General features: G+C 36.7%; 1 protein-coding gene across 2 annotated transcripts in view; it reads left to right on the top strand.

Moving 5' to 3' along the window:
- Nucleotides 1–241: 241 nt before the first annotated feature.
- Nucleotides 242–19,535, top strand: part of NME5 (NME/NM23 family member 5) — a 37,414-nt gene continuing 18,120 nt past the window's right edge. Inside the window, exons 1-4 of one of the 2 annotated variants that reach the window (XM_055554749.1) lie at nucleotides 242–594; nucleotides 6,536–6,741; nucleotides 7,415–7,515; nucleotides 14,351–14,469. In XM_055554749.1, the coding sequence (XP_055410724.1) occupies nucleotides 466–594; nucleotides 6,536–6,741; nucleotides 7,415–7,515; nucleotides 14,351–14,469 (555 nt within the window). In that variant the 5' untranslated portion in view covers nucleotides 242–465. Of the gene's footprint in view, nucleotides 595–6,494; nucleotides 6,742–7,414; nucleotides 7,516–14,350; nucleotides 14,470–19,535 lie in introns of those variants that run through there. The other variant, XM_055554740.1, reaches the window with a different exon arrangement.

The raw sequence follows: 19,535 nt of genomic DNA, 5'->3' as shown, positions 1-19,535 counted from the left end.
TGAGGGCCGGACTCTGAAGGAATCTGGGGGTGCAGCCCACAGAGATTCAGGGGACCCAGGAATCCTGCTTTCCAGCCGGGCCTTACCCTAAGCGTCCTGGTGGCAGGAGAGGGTGGAGAGAGGGTGTGTGTGTGTGTACTGTGGAGGGTGGTGCTGAGTGGCGTGGAGAGTTGCAGACCTAGTCTCCTCCTGGGCCCCTGGGGTCCTCGGCTTTGCCTTGCTCCTTGGGCTCTCCTAATTTAATGAAAGCACCTAGGAAAACGCATGGCAGGAGACAGAGTAAAAATCTTATTACTGAGACACTGCATGTGGAAAAAACTATGACAGTTTCCAGCTTTATAAATTAATAAAAATCAAGCACCTGATAATGCTGTTTAGTCACAATTACATTAAGTTGGGGGTGCGGGTGCATGTCATTGCAGTTGATACGCGTGAAGAATCTTAAGTTGTAGCTGAAAAGCCAGAATGGAGCTATCAATGCCCCCACCTCAGATCTATGTAGAAAAGACTCTGGCTATTATCAAACCAGATATTGTTGACAAAGAGGAGGAGATACAAGATATTATTCTCAGATCTGGATTCACCATTGTTCAGGTAACTTCTGGGCAGTATGATCATGTTTTTTTCCTCTCTACTGAATTAGACTTTTCTGCCTTAGCTTTTAGCTAAAATAGAATTAAAAATTCACTTTATCTTAAGTAAAAGATATGTTTGAAAACTCTTCTTACTCATAGAGTTATATCCCTAAACTTGTTTTAGAATACCTTTGATTTTACCTTTTAAAAATGCTTATGTATATGTGTTAGCCCAGTTTGATCCTTAGTATTTAGCATGAAATTTAGGTTTACTCTTCTGAATATAAAAGTTATATTTGATAATTTTCCAAAAATATATAAATTGAGAAGTAAAACTTCTTTTTCCCATCTCTCCTCTCCCAACTCAAGTCTCAATCTGCAGAGACAATCACTTAACACACTCTTTTCTTCCGGAATTTTTGTATGCATTTACAAATATGTTTCCCCCATAAAGTAGGACGGTCGCCCTCCCTGGACCCTCTTTACCCTCCCTCAGATAGCATGCCAGATCATTACATCTGAATCTAACTTCTGTGTAAATACTCTTCTGTCCTAGTAAACCACAGTCTATTGATCTTCTCTTGATGAATTTTTAGACTGTTGAGTTGTATTTTTTTTAATTTAATGTTTTAAGCCTTTTCCTTGTTCTGCAGTTAGTAGTTTGAAAATGAATATATAAAGATTATCAAATAGAATGGAATATTTAAAATTTTCCTTTTTTGTACCATTCTTATTTGAAATTTCACTTTTTATTATATTTGTTCAGTGTCATATTGCTTGTTGAGTCTTTTAAAAAATTAAAAAGATAACTTCAGTCTTCAGAAAGATGGGTTTTTGAATGAACTTAGAAGGATACATGGAGGCTGAGGGTGAGATGCTACAAGAAAGTTTAAGGGAGTAGTAATGCAAGAATGTATAAAGAAATAATATAATTAAAAGATTCAGGTAAAGATGAGCTTTTAAATAAATGTTGTTAGAAAACTGGGTAGCCACTTAAAAAAAAACTTGGATTCAAATATTATACTATATATACCAGGATAAATTCCAAATGGATTTGACATTTAAATATTAAAAAATTAAACCATATAAACTCTAGAAGACAAATGGCTGAATTTCTTTTTATTCTTGGAAGGGGACAGCCTTTTTACTGGGTACTGCAAAATAAAAGATTGATAAAAATATAAACATAAAAAACTTGAGCATGGCCAAATAAGCATAATAAGCAAAGTCAAAACACAGGTGACAAACTTGGAAAAAATATTTGTAACTCATAAAGACTAATCTCCCAAATGTATAAAAAGCTCCTAAAACAGGATAAAAATTCAGTTGAAAATGGGCAGTACATGTGGATGGTCATGGAAAAAGAAATAAAAATGCTTCTAAAACATGGTAAAAGATGCTCAATCTTTAAGCAGGAAAAAAGCAAATTAAAATGACACTGAACTACCATCTGGCAAGAATACAAAAGTAAATGACATAACCCCTATGGAAGGGAATCTGGCAATTATCTATCAGTATTTACAGATGCATCTTCCCTTTGACCCAGCAGTAGTACTACTGGGAATCTCGCCTATAACTTGTGTATTAATATTCAGTGACATATATCTAGGTAATTTTTTGTAGCATTGTTTATTTACAAGCAAAAAATTGAAAACAACCCCGCATTAGGAAATTGGTTAAATTCGCCCTGATGAATCTGCCAAATTGAATACTATGCAACTAATTGTAAAAAGAGCAATAAAGAACCTCTCTGTGTCCTGCTAGGGAAAAAACCAAGATGCAGAACAATGTGTAGCTTTTTTCTATGATAGAAAGAGAAAAAGTAATATATATTCCTGTTTGCCAGTATTTACAAAATGAATTTAGAAGAATTTACAAAGTGAATTTTAAATAAACATTAAAAAATGGTTGCATATAGAAGGTAAGGAAGAACAGGCTGAATTAGGACAGGAATGGGAATCAGATTTTTCAGTATGAACCTTTTTATATTGCTTTGAATTTTTTAATCCCCAAAGTATGTTACTCATTAATTTTAGAAGAAAGACAAAACATACAAATAAGACAAAGTTTCCAATTTGATTTTTAAAAGTTTGAAAAGAATTAGTGAAAAAGTAATTAAGCAGCAAGTGATAGAAATTAAAACTTCTTATTAAAAAAAAAACCAGTGTAAATGTTAATATTTAACACTTTCTCTGCTGCTGCTGCTAAGTCACTTCAATCGTGTCTGACTCCGTGCGACCCCAGAGATGGCAGCCCACCAGGCTTCCCTGTCCCTGGGATTCTCCAGGCAAGAACACTGGAGTGGGTTGTCATTTCCTTCTCCAGTGTATGAAAGTGAAAGGTGAAAGTGAAGTCGCTCAGTCGTATCTGATTCTTCGTGACCCCATGGACTGCAGCCTACCAGGCTCCTCCACCCATGGGATTTTCCAGGCTAGAGTACTGGAGTGGGGTGCCATTGCACTTTCTCTAGTCAGCGATAAATTTTAAACCAAAGAACATCTTGGTATGTAGTATGCTTCTTTTTGGTTTAATTGTGATAAAATATATACAACATAAAATTTACTTTTTTAACTGTTTCAGTTCAAAGGCATTAGGGTACCTTCACATTGTTGTGCAACTGTCACCACTGACCATCTCTAGAACTTTTTCATCATCTCAAACTGACACTCTGTACCCTTTAAACACTAGCTTTGTGCTTAGCCCTCTCCCCAGTCCCTGGTAACACTATTCTACTTTCTGTCTCTATGACTTTGCTGTTCCAGGTGTCTCTTGTCAGTGGAATCATTTTTGTCCTATGTATTATACGCTTTAAAATAGGCTTTATTGTAGTTGAGAGTTCATTGAACTTGAGGCTTTCTTTTCCCGTCTAGGAAAAAACCTTCTAAAAAATGATGTGTTCTTTTAGTAGGTGGCAGTCTTTCCTGTGTTACAACAAACTATTGGTTCCTTTTTTTTTTAATATTTAATTTATTTATTTGGCTGTGCTGGGTCTTAGTTGTAGCAGTCAGGATCTTTAGTTGCTGCATGCAGGACCTTTTTTTTTTTTGGTGGGGGCCACAGCAAACTCTTGTGGCATGTGGGACCTAGTTCCTTGACCAGGAATTGAACCAAGGCCCCCTGAATTGGGAGCACAGAGTCTTACCCACTGGACCAACCTCCTTTTCTGATATTAAGTTCACTTCTCTTTGTGAAAATACTTTGTTTTGTTTTTTGTTTATTTACTTATCTTTTGGCCATGGCTTGCAGGATTTTAGTTCCCTGACCAGGGATTGAATTCATGTCCTCTACAGTGAAAGCACAGCATCCTAACCACTGGACTGCCAGAGAATTATCTCATGAAAATACTAATCTAAATTACAAAAAAGTTTATCTGATCTAATTTGGAAGCAATTGATGGAATCATTGATTCAGTATCAACTTTATTTTTTTTCAACTTTACTTTAAAATGAGGTCTCAGTTTTTAAAATTATGCTACATTAGCTGGCATACCTGCAAAAGATAGCTTCCCTTGCTTGTTAAGGGATATATGGCAGTTAAGTGCTTACAGTGCAACAGATGAGATTTTTAACCCAGCAATAACAAAATTACTCAAACCGATAGGCATGAGAATCACAAATACAGGCATGTCTTAATTTTAAAATAATAGAATCAACGATTATACTAAATCAAGTGCTGTTATCACTTCTCATTTCTTCTATTTCTTGACTATATGAATTTTAATATGAAAACAGATGTCAGCACTTTTTTTTTTTTTTAATAGTACTAGATCTTCCCAGGTGGAGCTAGTGGCAAAGAACCTGCCTGCAGGATACATAAGAGACTCAGGTTCGATCCCTGGGTCAGGACGATCCCTGGAGAAGGAAATGGCAGCCCACTCGAGTATTCTTGCCTGGAGAATCCCGTGGACAGAGGAGCCTGGAGGACTACAGCCCATGGGGTTGCAAAGAGTTGACATGACTAAAGTGACTTAGCAGGCTTCCATAACTGATCCTTGACTGTGAGAATGTTAGCTCTTGTCCAGTAGAGACTGTTCATAGCAGTGTTGAACTACCTAGTAAGCATCTTTCCAGGCTTCTTGAACTGCGGCAGTTTAGATCCCTCTCTACAAACCAAGCAATTTTATCAAGTTTCTGAAACCTGAAGACATAGGATAGTTTTGTGGGTTTTTTTTTTTTTTGGAAATACAAATTCTTTTATTCCAGGTGTTTAATGAGCAATAAATGTGAATCTTAGATAGCTGAATGATGGTAGATTTGTCATTTCTGCGTGTGATTAGATTTGGTTTCTCTAAACAGCAATTTTGAACAGCAGTTGAGTAAGCAGGAAGTGACTTGTGAATGGAGTTAAAATAGAAAAATTGGAAGAATGACTGACTTGGCTTCTATGATTTTTTTAAATTTAATAATTCCTATAGCTTCTCATTTGTGAAAGAAATTAATGTTTCTTTGTCTCAAACATTTCATTTTCTTTCAAATTAACAAGCTTAATGCTAACTACTTATCTTAAGCTCTTTCTGAATCAACATATTTATGGCAGAACCAGAATAAGTAAACAAGTGAAAAACTTGTTTACTGCATCATGTTGCATACTACTTCAAAGTACCATAATGAGATCAGTTCTCTAAAATAATGTAGGAAAATTTCACAAATAGATAGGGAAAGATGAATTTGGAATATTCTAAAGTATTTTTTACTTTATACGAAGTATGTATTAAGATATTGAAGATTGGCATGTTTTTACTTTAAGGAGATAAGATTATTTTGTCATTAATGTTGTTGTTTTTTAGTCACTAAGTCATGTCTGACTTTTTTGTGACCCCAAGGCCTGTAGTCTGCCAGGCTCCTCTGTCCATGGGATTTCCCATACAATAATACAAGAGTGGGTTGCCATTTCCTTCTCCAGGGGATCTTCCTGACCCAGGGGTCGAACCTGTTTCTTCTGCGTTGGCAAGTGGATTCTTTATTGCTGAGCCACCATTAACATACCATAGGTTGAAGAAGGCTGCCAAACAAGAGTAGTTTTTCTTAAGTAATAATTTACAGCCTACATTTTAAAAAAAATTATTTAATTGGAGGCTAATTACTTTACAATATTGTAGTGGTTTTTGCCATACATTGACACGAATCAGCCATGGGTGTAAACGTGTTCCGCATCCTGAACCCCCCTCCTACCTCCCTCCCCATCCCATCCCTCAGGGTCATCCCTGTACTGACCCTGAGTTCCGTGTCTCATGCATCGAACCTGGACTGGCAATCTGTTTCACATATGGTAATATACATGTTTCAATGCTATTCTCTCAAATCATCCCACCCTTGCCTTCTCCCACATAGTCCAGAACAGAACAGTCTGTTCTTTACATCTGTGTCTCTTTTGCTGTCTCACATATAGGGACATTGTTACCATCTTTCTAAATTCCATATATATGTGTTAATAATACTGTATTGGTGTTTTTCTTTCTGACTTCACTCTGTATGATAGGCTCCATCCACCTCATTAGAACTGATTCAAATGCATTCTTTTAAATAGCTGAATAATATTCCATTGCACATATGTACCACAGCTTTCTTATCCATTTGTCTGCTGATGGACAGCTAGGTTGCTTGCATGTCCTGGCTATTGTAAACGTGCTGCAATGAACATTGGGGTACACGTGTGTCTTTTGTGGTCAGATTGGTACTATTTCAAGTTATTAGTGACTTGTGAAAGTCGCTCAGTCGTGTCCAACTCTTTGCGATCACATGGACTATACATACAGCTCATGGAATTCTCCAGGCCAGAATACTGGAGTGGGTAGCCTTTCCCTTCTCCAGGGGATCTTCCCAACCCAGGGATTGAACCCAGGTCTCCTGCATTGCAGACTGATTCTTTACCAGCTGAACTACAAGGGAAGCCCATTAGTGACTTAATGAGGTATTACTGAACTGTCAATAATGCTTTTGTTGACTTTGTTTCTCTTTTAGAGAAGAAAACTACATCTCAGCCCTGAGCACTGTAGTAACTTTTATGTGGAACAATATGGGAAAATGTTTTTCCCCAATTTAACAGCTTACATGAGTTCTGGACCACTTGTTGCCATGATATTAGCTAGATATAACGCCATCTCTTACTGGAAAGAACTCTTGGGACCAAGTAATAGCTTAGTAGCTAAGGAGACACACCCAGACAGGTAACTTTCCTAGAGGAGAAATGGAATCCAACTATGAAAATGAAAAAATCTGATTTCATTGTAATAAGAATTTCCTTTAATTTGAAAGTTTTCCTGAATAACCTGATTTTTTTTTTTTTTTTTTTTTTGGTGGTGATGCAGGGTTGGGTGGGGAAGGTTCATTCTGTGTTTTAACTACTTAAATGTGTACTTTAATATCAAATACCACAAAAGGTCTCAGAGAATGTTTGATTTATGGTTGACTAGCCTTATTTTCCTCTCATTCTTGAATTAAACTGCCACTGGTATAGGAATTTTCATGGGATAATTGGGATGGTATTTCATAGAATGTTGGTAATAGAGATTAGAAACTCAGATTTTCAGCATTATCTTTAATGTTTAGAAACCAGAGGACATTGAGTTCTTGACACTTTTGAAAATACCATTGTTTTTTCACTTGTCACAAGATAACACCTCTTTTTCACCCATAACTATTTTTTCAGTATATCTCTCCTGCATATTTAAATATATTTGACCCTCATGCAGATAGATTTATGCTTAAAATCAAAATAGATTAAAACCTCCATGTGTGAGAAGTGGAGATGCTTCTGTAAAATTTCTAATTAGAATACACAAGTAAAAAGTAAGGAAAGAATGTCAGATTGGGTGGTCATCATTTCTAACTTGCTTTCAGTCTGAGGGCGATTTATGGCACAGATGAGCTAAGAAATGCACTTCATGGAAGTAATGATTTTGCTGCAGCAGAAAGAGAAATTCGATTCATGTTTCCTGCAGGTGAGTTACAAATGAGTAATTAGTTAATTGCATTTACTTGTTTGCTTTCTCTCTTAATTTTGGAGATGTATCTGGGAAGGAAGATAACAGGGTTTATCTCCAGTATATTCTGTCATATTTTCAAGTTGTAGTTACTTAACAATTTGAAGCCAAGAATAGAAAACTTAATGTTTTTCTCAGAATGAAATTGTGACCTCTAGGGAATCTTTTGAGAAGAGTTTACCTTTCTTTCCTTTATTTTGGACTGGGCATATGGATGTGATAGTTTTTCTTCTTCTGTGTTATTACTCCTTTTAGTTGTCCCTAAATGCATTAGTCAAATTTGTTACAAATGAAAAGAGACTCTTTGGCACTTTTGATGGATTTGCCATATTCTCTAATAAAAGTTTACTGTTTATCTAACAGACACTCATGCTTTTATGAAATTTATAGTTCTCCATCCCCTTTTTTTTTGTTTCTATCCTGTGAAGTTATAAGCTTTTTAGAAGTGGGTATAATGAGGAACAACACTGATATTCTTATTTTCAATAATATTTTTAGAGCAGAAAAGAAATTTGGTGATTTTCATTATATAGAAAAAAGTCAAAGCATTGGGCAGTTTTGAAAATTTTTTTGGCCTTTTTTTTCTCTTAGTAATTTAGACCTATTCCTCAGTATTTTTCTGCTAAAGATTTATTCAAAGAAAACTGAAAATTGTCTTGGAGATTTAAAAGTTCGGATTTTTGAACCAAAAACTGTTTTAAAGATACCTATACACAAAAGAATTTGCTTACTACATACTTAATTCTTACTGTGACAGAAATTTCTGTCGTATCTATCCCCTTAAGGTATCTTTTTCTTTGGAGCTGTTTTTATTTTGGAATATTACACAAAAGGAGATAGCATAGCAGCCATGAAATTAAAAGATGCTTGCTCTTTGGAAGAAAAGCTATGACCAACCTAGACAGCATATTAAAAAGCAGGGACATTACTTTGCCAACAAAGGTCCGTCTAGTCAAAGCTGTGGATTTTCCAGTAGTCATGTATGGATGTGATAGTTGGACCATAAAGAAGATTGAGTGCTGATGAATTGATGCTTTTGAACTGTGGTGCTGGAGAAGACTCTTGAGAGTTCCTTGGACTGCAAGGAGATCAAACCAGTCCATCCTAAAGGAAATCAGTCCTGAATATTCATTGGAAGGACTGAAGCTGAAGCTCCAGTATTTTGGCCACCTGTTGGGAAGAGCTGACTCATTAGAAAAGACCCCAATGCTGGGAAAGCAGGAGGAGAAGGGGATGACAGAGGACGAGATGGTTGAATGGCATCACTAACTCAATGGACATGAGTTTGAACAAACTTGGGGAGATGGTGAAGGATAGGGAAGCCTGGCGTGGTGCAGTCCGTGGGGTCACAAAGAGTCAAACATGACTGAGTGAACAACAATGAAGATCACATAGTATAATAAGCCACTAATGAACCCATCGTTCAGTTTCAATGATTTTGGTCTTTCTGCTTTTTAAAAAAAAAAAAATTGAAGTATAGTTGATTTAGACCAGTCTTGTTTCATCTATCACTCCTGCTTGTATTTCTCCTGCTTCTGTATTATTTGGGGGCACATCTTGAACATGAGATGTCTTTTTGATGTGGTAGATGTTTAGATTTTGTCCTACTAGTGAATTATACTTTTTCTCCTTAGCTTTTAACTAAAATAGAGTTAAAAACTCATTTATCTTAAGTGGAACAAATTTTTTAGAAGCCTGTCTTACTCATAGGGTTATATCCTTAGACTGTTAGTTTGTATTGCTTTTGATATTATTAATTAATTAATCCTCTTAGACATTTGAGAAGCAGCAGTTGTAGGATAGATATAAATGATTACCTACTACACTGCAGATCTCTTGCTATGAGAATGTGAAGTCCTTGAGAGAAGGTTTTTGGAGTTTGTGATATGAGCTCCTTCTTGCTTAGCAATGAGGAACTATGTACAGAACCCTATATGATAAGTCACTAAAGCAAGTTACAAAGATATTCTAAGACATATTCCTAAATTCTTGAAAAAGCTAGTGCTCTTCCTTTTTAATAGGGATTGATGATTCAAAGCTTTACTACATTCCATTCATTCAGCAAGTTTATTGAGTTATTGAGTTGTGCCAAAAATACAAAAATGAATAAGATATCCCTGCTCTCTCAAGATTATTTTATTTTAAAAGGCCAGAAAAATAAATATACAATGCAATGTATAACTTCTGCCATGAAAAAGCCTTTAAAAGTACAGTGAAAATTTATTTATGTGAGAAACGTGAAAGCACGTTTTAGTTTCTCATTAATTCATCCAACTCTGTTGTCAAAAATCATTTGGCCATATATGTAAGTATCTACTTTTAGATTCTCAGTTCTGCTTCATTGATCTTTATTGTCTGTTCTTATGTCAGTACCATACAGTCTTAATATTGTGGTTTCATAATAGCATTTTTTTCTTTTTTATATATCTGTATTTGTTCCAACTCTTAAGTGTGTGGCTTGAACACTACATTTCCACTCACAAAACTTGTTCTGAGTTATTTTTCAAATGGCTTTGCAACATGCCTAGGTAAGCTTATAATTTTGCTATTCTAAATATTATTTTTCTTTATAAAACAATCCCTATATATGGATAGTGACTCCCATCAAGTTGGTTCAGTTTAACATACTAATTTCTAGGGTCCTGACACATGCGATACTATGACAGTAGGGGTTGGAAGGTTTAAAAAGTAGATCGCAGAAAATGAAAGTTGCTTTAATGAGTACTTTTATTTTAAACATCAAGGTATATACTTCAGAACACTTTAGTGATGAGATTTGGTCCACTAAAGAATCTGCTTGATAGCTAAACACTTCAGACTGAGAAGTTAACACAGGTTACATACACCGTACAATGAACACTACTTCTGTCTGTTAAAATAAGCCAACATGAAACTAGGAAAAAAAAGCTAGCTCTACTTCAGTGCCTAAAGTATCACACTTAATAGAAATCTTAACTTTCCCCTAAAGCAGTTGTCGTGCCATACATGTTTTTAAATGCTAATAAAAATAAATATGTGAAAACATGTTATCAGAAGAAATGGAGACAGAGTGTTGAACACGTAACCACGTAATCCTCAGGCAGAGCTTAGTCTACTTCCATATGAGAACGGTCATCATCTCCTTCCACATCTCCCCTGCTGTGGCAGCATTGCTCTTGTCAGTAGTGGGGTCATTCTCGTGGATACCAAGACCAAATTTGATCATCCTGTAGACCCTGTTAGCATGGGTCTGGGGATCCTCCAGACCAAAGTCAAGATAGGAGAGCCACTTCATACAGTAGGATGACCTGGTCCTTCAAAGACTTGTCATTATTATCAGCCTTTTGCTTCAGGGTCTTGATGAGGAAATGGTCTGGGGTTTACCTCCAGGTGCTTCTTTGCTGCCAGGGCTTCCCTAGTGGCTCAGATGGTAAAGAGACTGCCTGCAATGCGGGAGACCTGGGTTTGATCCCTGGGTCGGGAAGACCCCCTGGAGAAGAAAATGGCAACCCACTCCAGTATTCTTGCCTGGAAAATCCTATGGTCAGAGGAGCCTGGCAATCTACAGTGCATGGGGTTGCAAAGAGTCGGACACGACTGAGTAACTTTACTATCACTATAACCTGTTGTTGAGTTGTCTCTTAGGGCTTGAGCCTTCATGATTCTTTCCATGTTTGCTATCCAGCTATACGTGCTCGTGACAATGCAGCACAGGGATGTCACCAGTAGGTTTGATACAGCCATCTTTTTTGCAGAGGGTTTGAAACTTTTTCTTTTCCTGTTTCTTATTTATTTTTGGCTGTGCTGAGTCTTTGTTATTGTGTAGGCTTTTCTTTACTTGCTGCAAGCGGGTCTGCTGTCTAGTTGCAGTGCATGGGCTTCTTCTTGTAGTGGTTTCTCTTGTTGCAGAGTATGGGCTCTGCAGTGCATGGGCTTCAGTAGTTTCTGCATGTGAACTCAGTAGTTGGAGTTCCCAGGCTCCAGAGCACAGGCTTAGTATGGCACACGGGCTTAGTTGCTCTACAGCATGTGGGATCCTCCTGGACCAAGGATCAAACCCTTGTCTCCTGCATTGGCAGATGAATTCTTTACCACTGAGCCACTAGGGAGGCCCTCTTCCTATTTCTTTTTCTCCTCGTCTTCTGGATCAGGCCCTCTTCAATGACTGACACTAAGGTCTCGCCCTCAAACTTATTTAGCTGTTGCACACAGTACTCATCAAGTAGCAGTTCCAGAATCTGGGCCACACTATTACTGCTTGCATGCCTGACCCCTTCAATCATTAAGTAGTCAAGTAACCAAGGACAGCACTTCTTCTTTTGTACCGTAGCTCCAATTCATCAGTTCATCTCAAAGAAACATCAGTTCATCTCAGAGGTACCAAGCATAGATAGAGTCAATGTTCCCAGGAGGAATTCTGATATTATCTGAAAATCCAAGTCTCCCAAGCCTCAAGGTACCAGCCAGGCTTGGCCTCCCTTGCCCAGCAGCCAAGTGTCAGTTGTTCCTCATTAAAGGTTTTGAAATCAGGTTAGTGGAAAGTCTCCAAAATTCAAATAATAAATAGCCAGAGACAAATAATAAATGATTTTCAAAAATAGAGAAACAATCCAAAAATGAAGATAAACAATTTTATTCACAATAGCATCAAAAACAATAAGATATTTAAGAATAAATTTAACAAAAGAAGTGCAATTCTTGTGCACTGAAGAGTACAAAACAAAATGTTGCTGAGAGAAATGAAAGAATATCTAAATAAATAGACATCCCCTTTTAGGGGCTTCCCTGCTGGCTCAGGTGGTAAAGAATCTGCCTGTGATGTGGGACACCTGGGTTCGATCCCTGAGTGAGGAATGTCTCTTGGAAAAGGAAACAGCAATCCACTCCAGTTTTCTTGCCTGGAGAATCCCATGAACACAGGAGCCTGGCAGGCTACAGTCTGTGTGTTTACAGAGTGGGACAACCAAGCAACTAACACTTTCCTGGATCAGAAGAGTCAATATTGTCAAGATGACAGTTCACTTCAAATTGATGGATAAATTTAATGCAGTCCCTATCAAAGTCTATGCATGCTTTTATGCAGAAATTAACAAACAAGTCAGTTCCAAAATGTATATGGAATTGTAAAGGATCTAGAAGAGCTAAGGCAATTTTGAAAGCGAAGAACAAAGTTGGAAGATTTCCACTAACCTGATTTCAACCTGTTATGAAACCACAGTAATTAAGGCTGTATGGTCCTGACGTAGGTATAGACATAAAGATCAATGAAGCAGGATTGAGAATCTAGAAGTAGATTCTTACATTTATGGCCAATTGATTTTCCATGAAAGTGCCTAGACAATTTGATGGAGAGGGGGTGATCTTTTCAACAAATGGTGCAAAGACAACTGGATATCCACATGCGAAAACATAAATCAGTATAGACCCTTTCTTCACACCACACACAAATAGACGTAAACATAAGAGCTAAAAACTAGCTTTGGTTTTTAGGAAGAGCACCAGCTTTTTCAAGGATTAGGAATATGTCCTAGAATATCTTTATAACTTGCTTTAGTGACTCATCATATAGGGTTTTGTATATCATTCCTGACTGACTGCTAAGCAAAAGGGAGCTCATATCACAAACTCTTCTAACTGGAAGAAAATATAGAAAATCTTTATTACCTTGAGTTGAACAAAGAGTTCTTATATATGACATCACAAATATAATCTGTAAAATAAAATATTGATACATTAGACTACATAAAAATTCAAAGCTTTTCTTCTTTAAAAGTCATCATTAAATGTATGAAAAGATAAATCATAGACTGGGAGAATATACTTGCAAATCATATATCAGATAAAGCACTTGTATCTAGTATATTAATACAAAGAATTTTTACAACTCAATACAAACAACTGAATTAAAAACTGTGCAAAAGATTTGAATAGGCATTTCACAAAAGATAACAGGCTAATAAGTACATGAAAAAGTGCTCAGCATAATCAGTGAGGAAATGCAAATCGAAAGCACCATGAGATACCTTTGCTTATCCACTAGAATACCTATGATCAATGGCAAGGATATAGAGATACTGGGACCCTTTTTGTTTCTGGTAGAAAAATGTTTTTTGTTGTATTGAAAGTCTAGGTCACCTATAGTGTTCAAACAAAGCTGAAAAGACTAAAATTTCCTTAAATCTTAGATAATTTATTTTACAATTGAAAAACAAGCAGCAATATTAATATATACTATCATAGAAATAGAATTTATGTGTATATTCAATTTATAAGAGAGCAAGAGGCATGTATTATTCACTCATATCTGTGAAGTGAAGTGAAGTCGCTCAGTCGTGTCCAACTCTTTGCGACCCCATGGACTGTAGCCTACTATGCTCCTCTGTCCATGGGATTTTCCACTGTGCAAACTGCCTCCATTTTGTTGACGGGAGTTAATTTTTGTGATGAATTAATCTAGATTATATTTATTCTTTCAGCTTTTCATAACATTGTCCATTATGCATTTACTGTTAAAAAATGGAAATGGAAATACAAAAAAGGAGATTGTTGAAAACATAATCAGAATCTTATGTGTGAGCACTATCAATATATTGATGTATTTTTTGCTATTTGTATGAGTCTTATTTTTGTGTGTATGTGATTGTGTTTCTGAACAAACTATTTGCTATGTATCTATTTCTGTTTACTTTTTTTAAAAAAGAAAAACTAAGTATTTCTCATGTCATTAAAATTTCTTTGAATGTGTCCTTTTTAATGACTGTATAATATTTCATCATTTATGTTAGCTTTAACGGGAATACATTTGTATTTGCAGTGATTGTTGAGCCCATTCCAGTTGGACAAGCTGCTAAGGACTATTTAAATTTGTATGTAATGCCAACTCTGCTTAAAGGACTCACAGAACTTTGTAAGCAAAAACCAGCAGATCCTTTTGTAAGAAATCTTTTTATTCATACTAAAGAATACTGTCTATAGCTTTCAGAATTAAAATATTCTTTGAAATATATAGAAAGTCATTTAAAAAAGCTATTTTATATCCATTTTAGATACTTTCTTTTGTATGACATTTGATTACAGTTGACCCTTGAGTAAGAGTAGGACTTAGGGGCACTGACCCTTTGCACAGTCATAAGTCTGGCATACTAATAGCTCCCATGTGCAACAACTAAGACCCAGTGCAGCCAAAATAAATAAATACTTTAAAAAAATCTGGCATATAATTTATAGTAGGCCCTCATATCCTCAGTTCCTCTGTATCTGTGATTTCTGCATCCTGTGGTCAGCCAGTTGTGGATTGTGTAGTACTGTCATATTTACTATTGAAAAAAGTCTCCATGTAAGTGGACCCCCACAGTTCAAATCTCTGTTGCTCCAGGGTCAACTGTGCTTATTTTCTTGCTGTGTTTTGACTCTTAAAAAAAACATTCTAAGTACATTTTCAATCATTGCATCCTTTAATTGTTCAGCATTGTTTTTGTGTATAATTTATATAATCAAATGATAAAATTAGATATATACTTGAATTTTGTTCATCATTTTTATTTCTCGTGATATCTAAATTTTCTGAATAGAATATTTGTATTCACATACTCGATGCCTCAACATTGCTCATTCAGGTGGAAGAACTATTGAGTATGAGGATGTAGGATGATCATCCAGGGCCAACTGTCAGCCTGGATCCTTCCTTATAGATACTCCCGCCCATCTGAAGAGTCTTAGAGATAATCAGGGAAGGTTATTTTAATATCAGCCCTACCAAAATAATATGTCTGGCCTTTGTTAGAATTCTCAAAAGGAATCCTTTTTGGAAGACAAAAGATTAATCTTTCCCACATGTTAACATTACCACTTTTACCAAAAAGAAAAACATTGACACGTTATTTCTCTAATAATTCTCTTTCATTGTGAAAATAGTACTTTTTTAAATTTAGTAAGAAACCTGAAACTACTGAAAAACATAAAGAAGAGAAGAAAAAGATACTCATGGTTCCATTTCCTAAACATGGTCTTGAAGTCATCTTGCCTGGACTCAACTTCTGATTCCAGACACCTAAATTAAAAGACGCTTACTCCTTGGAAGAAAAGTTATGACCAACCTAGATAGCATATTGAAAAGCAGAGACATTACTTTACCAACAAAGGTCCGTCTAGTCAAGGCTATGGTTTTTCCAGTGGTCATGTATGGATGTGAGAGTTGGACTGTGAAGAAAGCTGAGCACCGAAGAATTGATGCTTTTGAACTGTGGTGCTGGAGAAGACTCTTGAGAGTCCCTTGGACTGCAAGGAGATCCAACCAGTCCATTCTAAAGGAGATCAGCCCTGGCTGTTCTTTGGAAGGAATGATGCTAAAGCTGAAACTCCAGTACTTTGGCCACCTCATGCGAAGAGTTGACTCATTGGAAAAGACTGATGCTGGGAGGGATTGGGGGCAGGAGGAAAAGGGGACGACAGAGAATGATCTGGATGGCTGGCATCACCGACTCGATGGACGCGAGTTTGAGTGAACTCCGGGAGATGGCGATGGACAGGGAGGCCTGGCGTGCTGTGATTCATAGGGTCGCAAAGAGTTGGACATGACTGAGTGACTGAACTGAACTGAACCTCTCCCTAAGTCTCTTTATTCACATTAGTAAGATATAGATGAAAGAGGAGAGTGAAAGAGCTCGCTTAAAACTCAACATTCAAAAAAAGAAGATCATGGCATCTGGTGCCATCACTTCATGGCAAATAGATGGGAAAAAATGGGAACAGGGGATTTTTATTTTATTGGGCTCCAAAATCACTGTAGATCTTAAGTGCAATCTTGCAATTAAAAGATGCTCCTTGGAAGAAGAGCTATGACAGATCTTTTTGTTGTTCAGTCACTCAGTTGTGTCTGTTTGCAGTCCAATGAACTGCAGCACACCAGGCATCCATGTCCTTCACTATCTCCCAGAGCTTGCTCAAACTCATGTCAGTGATGCCATCCAACCATCTCATTCTCTCTTGTCCCTTTCTCCTCCTGCCTTCAATCTTCCCCAGCATCAAGGTCTTTTCCATTGAATCAGCTCTTCACATCAGGTGGCCAAAGTATTGGAGCTTCAGCTTCAGCATCAGTCCTTCAAATGAATATTCAGGACTGATTTCCTTTAGGAATGACTGGTTGGATCTCATTACTGTCCAAGGGAAAAATCATAGCTTTGACTATATGGACTTTTGTTGGCAAAGTGATGTCTCTGCTTTTTAATATGCTATCTAGGTTTGTCATTGCTTTTCTTCTAAGGAGCAAGTGGCCTTTAATTTCATGACTGCAGTCACCATCTGCAGTGATTTTGGAGCCCCCCAAAATAAAGCCTGTCACTGTTTCCATTGAGTCCCCATCTATTTGCCATGAAGTGATGGGACCAGATGCCATGATCTTAGTTTTCTGAATGTTGAGTTTTAAGCCAGCTTTTTCATTCACCTCTTTCACCTTTATCAAGAGGCTCTTTAATTCTTCTTTGCTTTCTGTGATAAGGGTGGGTATCATCTGCATATCTGAGGTTATTGATATTTCTGGAACAGGTCAGTTTTCATCCAAATCCCAAAGAAGGGCCAAAGAATGTTCAAACTACCACAAAATTGCACTCATTTCACATGCTAGCAGAGTAATGCTCAAAATCCTTCAAGCTAGGCTTCAACAGTATGTGAACTGAGAACTTCCAGATGTACAAGCTAGATTTAGAAAAGGCAGAGGAACCAGAGATCAAAGTGCCAAAATCATAGAAAAAGCTAGAGAATTCCAGAAAAACATCTGCTTCATTCACTATGCTAAAACCTTTGACTGTGTAGACTGTGGAAAATTCTTAAAGAGATGGGAATACTAGACCACCTTACCTGCCTCCTGCGAAACCTGTATACAGGTCAAGAAGCAACAGTTAGAACCAGACATGGAACAACGGACTGGTTCCAAATTGGGAAAGGAGTACGTCAAGGCTGTATATTGTCACCATGCTTATTTAACCTATATGCAGAGTGCATCATGCAAAATGCTGGGCTGAATGAAGCACAAGCTGGAATCAAGATTCCCGGGAGAAATATCATTAACCTCAGATATGACAAACCTAGACAGCATATTAAAAAGCATAGACATCACTTTGCCAATAAAGGTCTGTATAGTCAAAGCTATGGTTTTTCCAGTGGTCGTGAATGGATGTGAGAGCTGGACAGTAAAAAAAGCTGAGTACTGAAGAATTGATGCTTCCGAATTGTAATGCTGGAGAAGACTCTTGAGAGTCCCTTGGACAGCAAGTAAATCAAACCAGTCAATCCTAAAGGAAATCAATCCTGAATATTCATTGGAAGGACTGATGCTGAAGCGGAAGCTCCAATACTTTGGCCACCTGATGGAAAGAGCTGACTCATTGGAAAAGACCCTGATGCTGGGAAAGACTAAAGCAGGAGGAGAAGGAGGTGACAGAGGATGAGATGGTTGGATGGCATCACTGACTCAATGGACATGAGTCTGAGCAAACTCCAGGAGATGGTGAAGGACAGGGAAAGCTGGTGTGCTTCAGTCCATGGCGTCGCAAAGAATCAGACATGATTTGGCACCTGAACAACAACAACAGGATTCAAATATATTAGCACCTACCTAGCTAGCATGGATATTATTAGGATTAAATGTATTAGTGCATGTAAAAGTCTTCACATGCCATGTACATAGGTGCTCAAATGTTAGCTGCTGCTATTACTGGTTTTGTTTTTGGACTTTTTTAAAAAAAGTCTGTATTTCCATAGAAACTAATTCAGTTCTCTTTTTTTTCTTTGCTCAGGTTTTGTTTTTTTATATCACTATATGTAAACATATCCCATAAATATTGCTGTATTTAAGTGTATGTTTTATAGAGTTTATTTTAATAGTTAAATATTTCTTTTGTTATCTTTACCATTCTTCTGCTGTTTGTTTGCTGTTGTAAATATTGTAACAGTAAACATCTCTCGAGTATAAAGCTTTTCACACATTGAGATTATTTCATTTGGAAAGAGATCAAAAAGTTAAATTATAATTTGAACATGAAATTAAAAAAAATTTTTTGACCTTTAAAGAACTTACATTTTTTAAACTGTTTAATTTTTTAATAAGCAATGTCTGAATATGTTATAAAGTTTAAAAGTTCCAAAAGGATATATAGTGAAATATATATACTCTCCTTTCCATTCCTCTTCCTCAGCCACCCAGTTGTTCCTTGGAGTTGATCATTGTTACCAGCCTTTAGTATATCCTTTCAGTGAAAATCTATATACATATATAAACATATCATTTTAGATGTACTTAAAAACGCAGATACAAATGCTAGTTACTAAAAATAGTTTTTGATAACTTTTTACCTTATTTACTTAATATATATTGTAAATTATTAAATAGCATTATAAACGAAATTGCCCCATTTTGAAAGAACAGTTTATGGTAATCTGTATTATGGATTTGTACAATTTTTTGGTGGGGGGAGGGGCATGTGACTTGTGGTATCTTCATTCTCCAACCAGGAATCGAACCCTTGCCCCCTGCAGGAGAAAGGCAGAGTGCTAACCCCTGAACTACCAGGGAATTCTCTACAATTTATTAATTAGTCACATATAGATGGTTGTTTAGTTTGCTTCCACTCCTTGCTTATTATAAACTGCTCCAGTGAATATCTTTATTCATCAGCATACCATATATCTATAGAATAAATTTCTACAAATGAAATACTGAGTAAAAAAGAATGTTATTTTGATGTTTTTGATATGTGCATTTTTAATTTGGATAAATATTGGCAAATTACCTTTTTGTAGTGAAAGTATGGGAACTTCCTAGGTAGCACTAGAGGTTAAGAACCCACCTGCTGATGCAGGAGACATAAATGATGTGGGATTGATCCCTGGGTGGGGAAGATCCCCTGGAGGAGGGCATGGCAACCCACTCTAGTATTCTTGGTCTGGAGAATCCCATGGATATAGGTGCCTCGTAGGCTACGGTCCATAGGGTCACACAGAGT

The sequence above is a fragment of the Bubalus kerabau genome, chromosome 1, assembly GCF_029407905.1.
Source record: "Bubalus kerabau isolate K-KA32 ecotype Philippines breed swamp buffalo chromosome 1, PCC_UOA_SB_1v2, whole genome shotgun sequence".
In the NCBI taxonomy this organism is placed as follows: domain Eukaryota; kingdom Metazoa; phylum Chordata; class Mammalia; order Artiodactyla; family Bovidae; genus Bubalus; species Bubalus kerabau.
The sequence above is the reverse complement of the archived record's forward strand: the minus strand, read 5'-3'. Positions and strand labels throughout refer to the sequence as shown.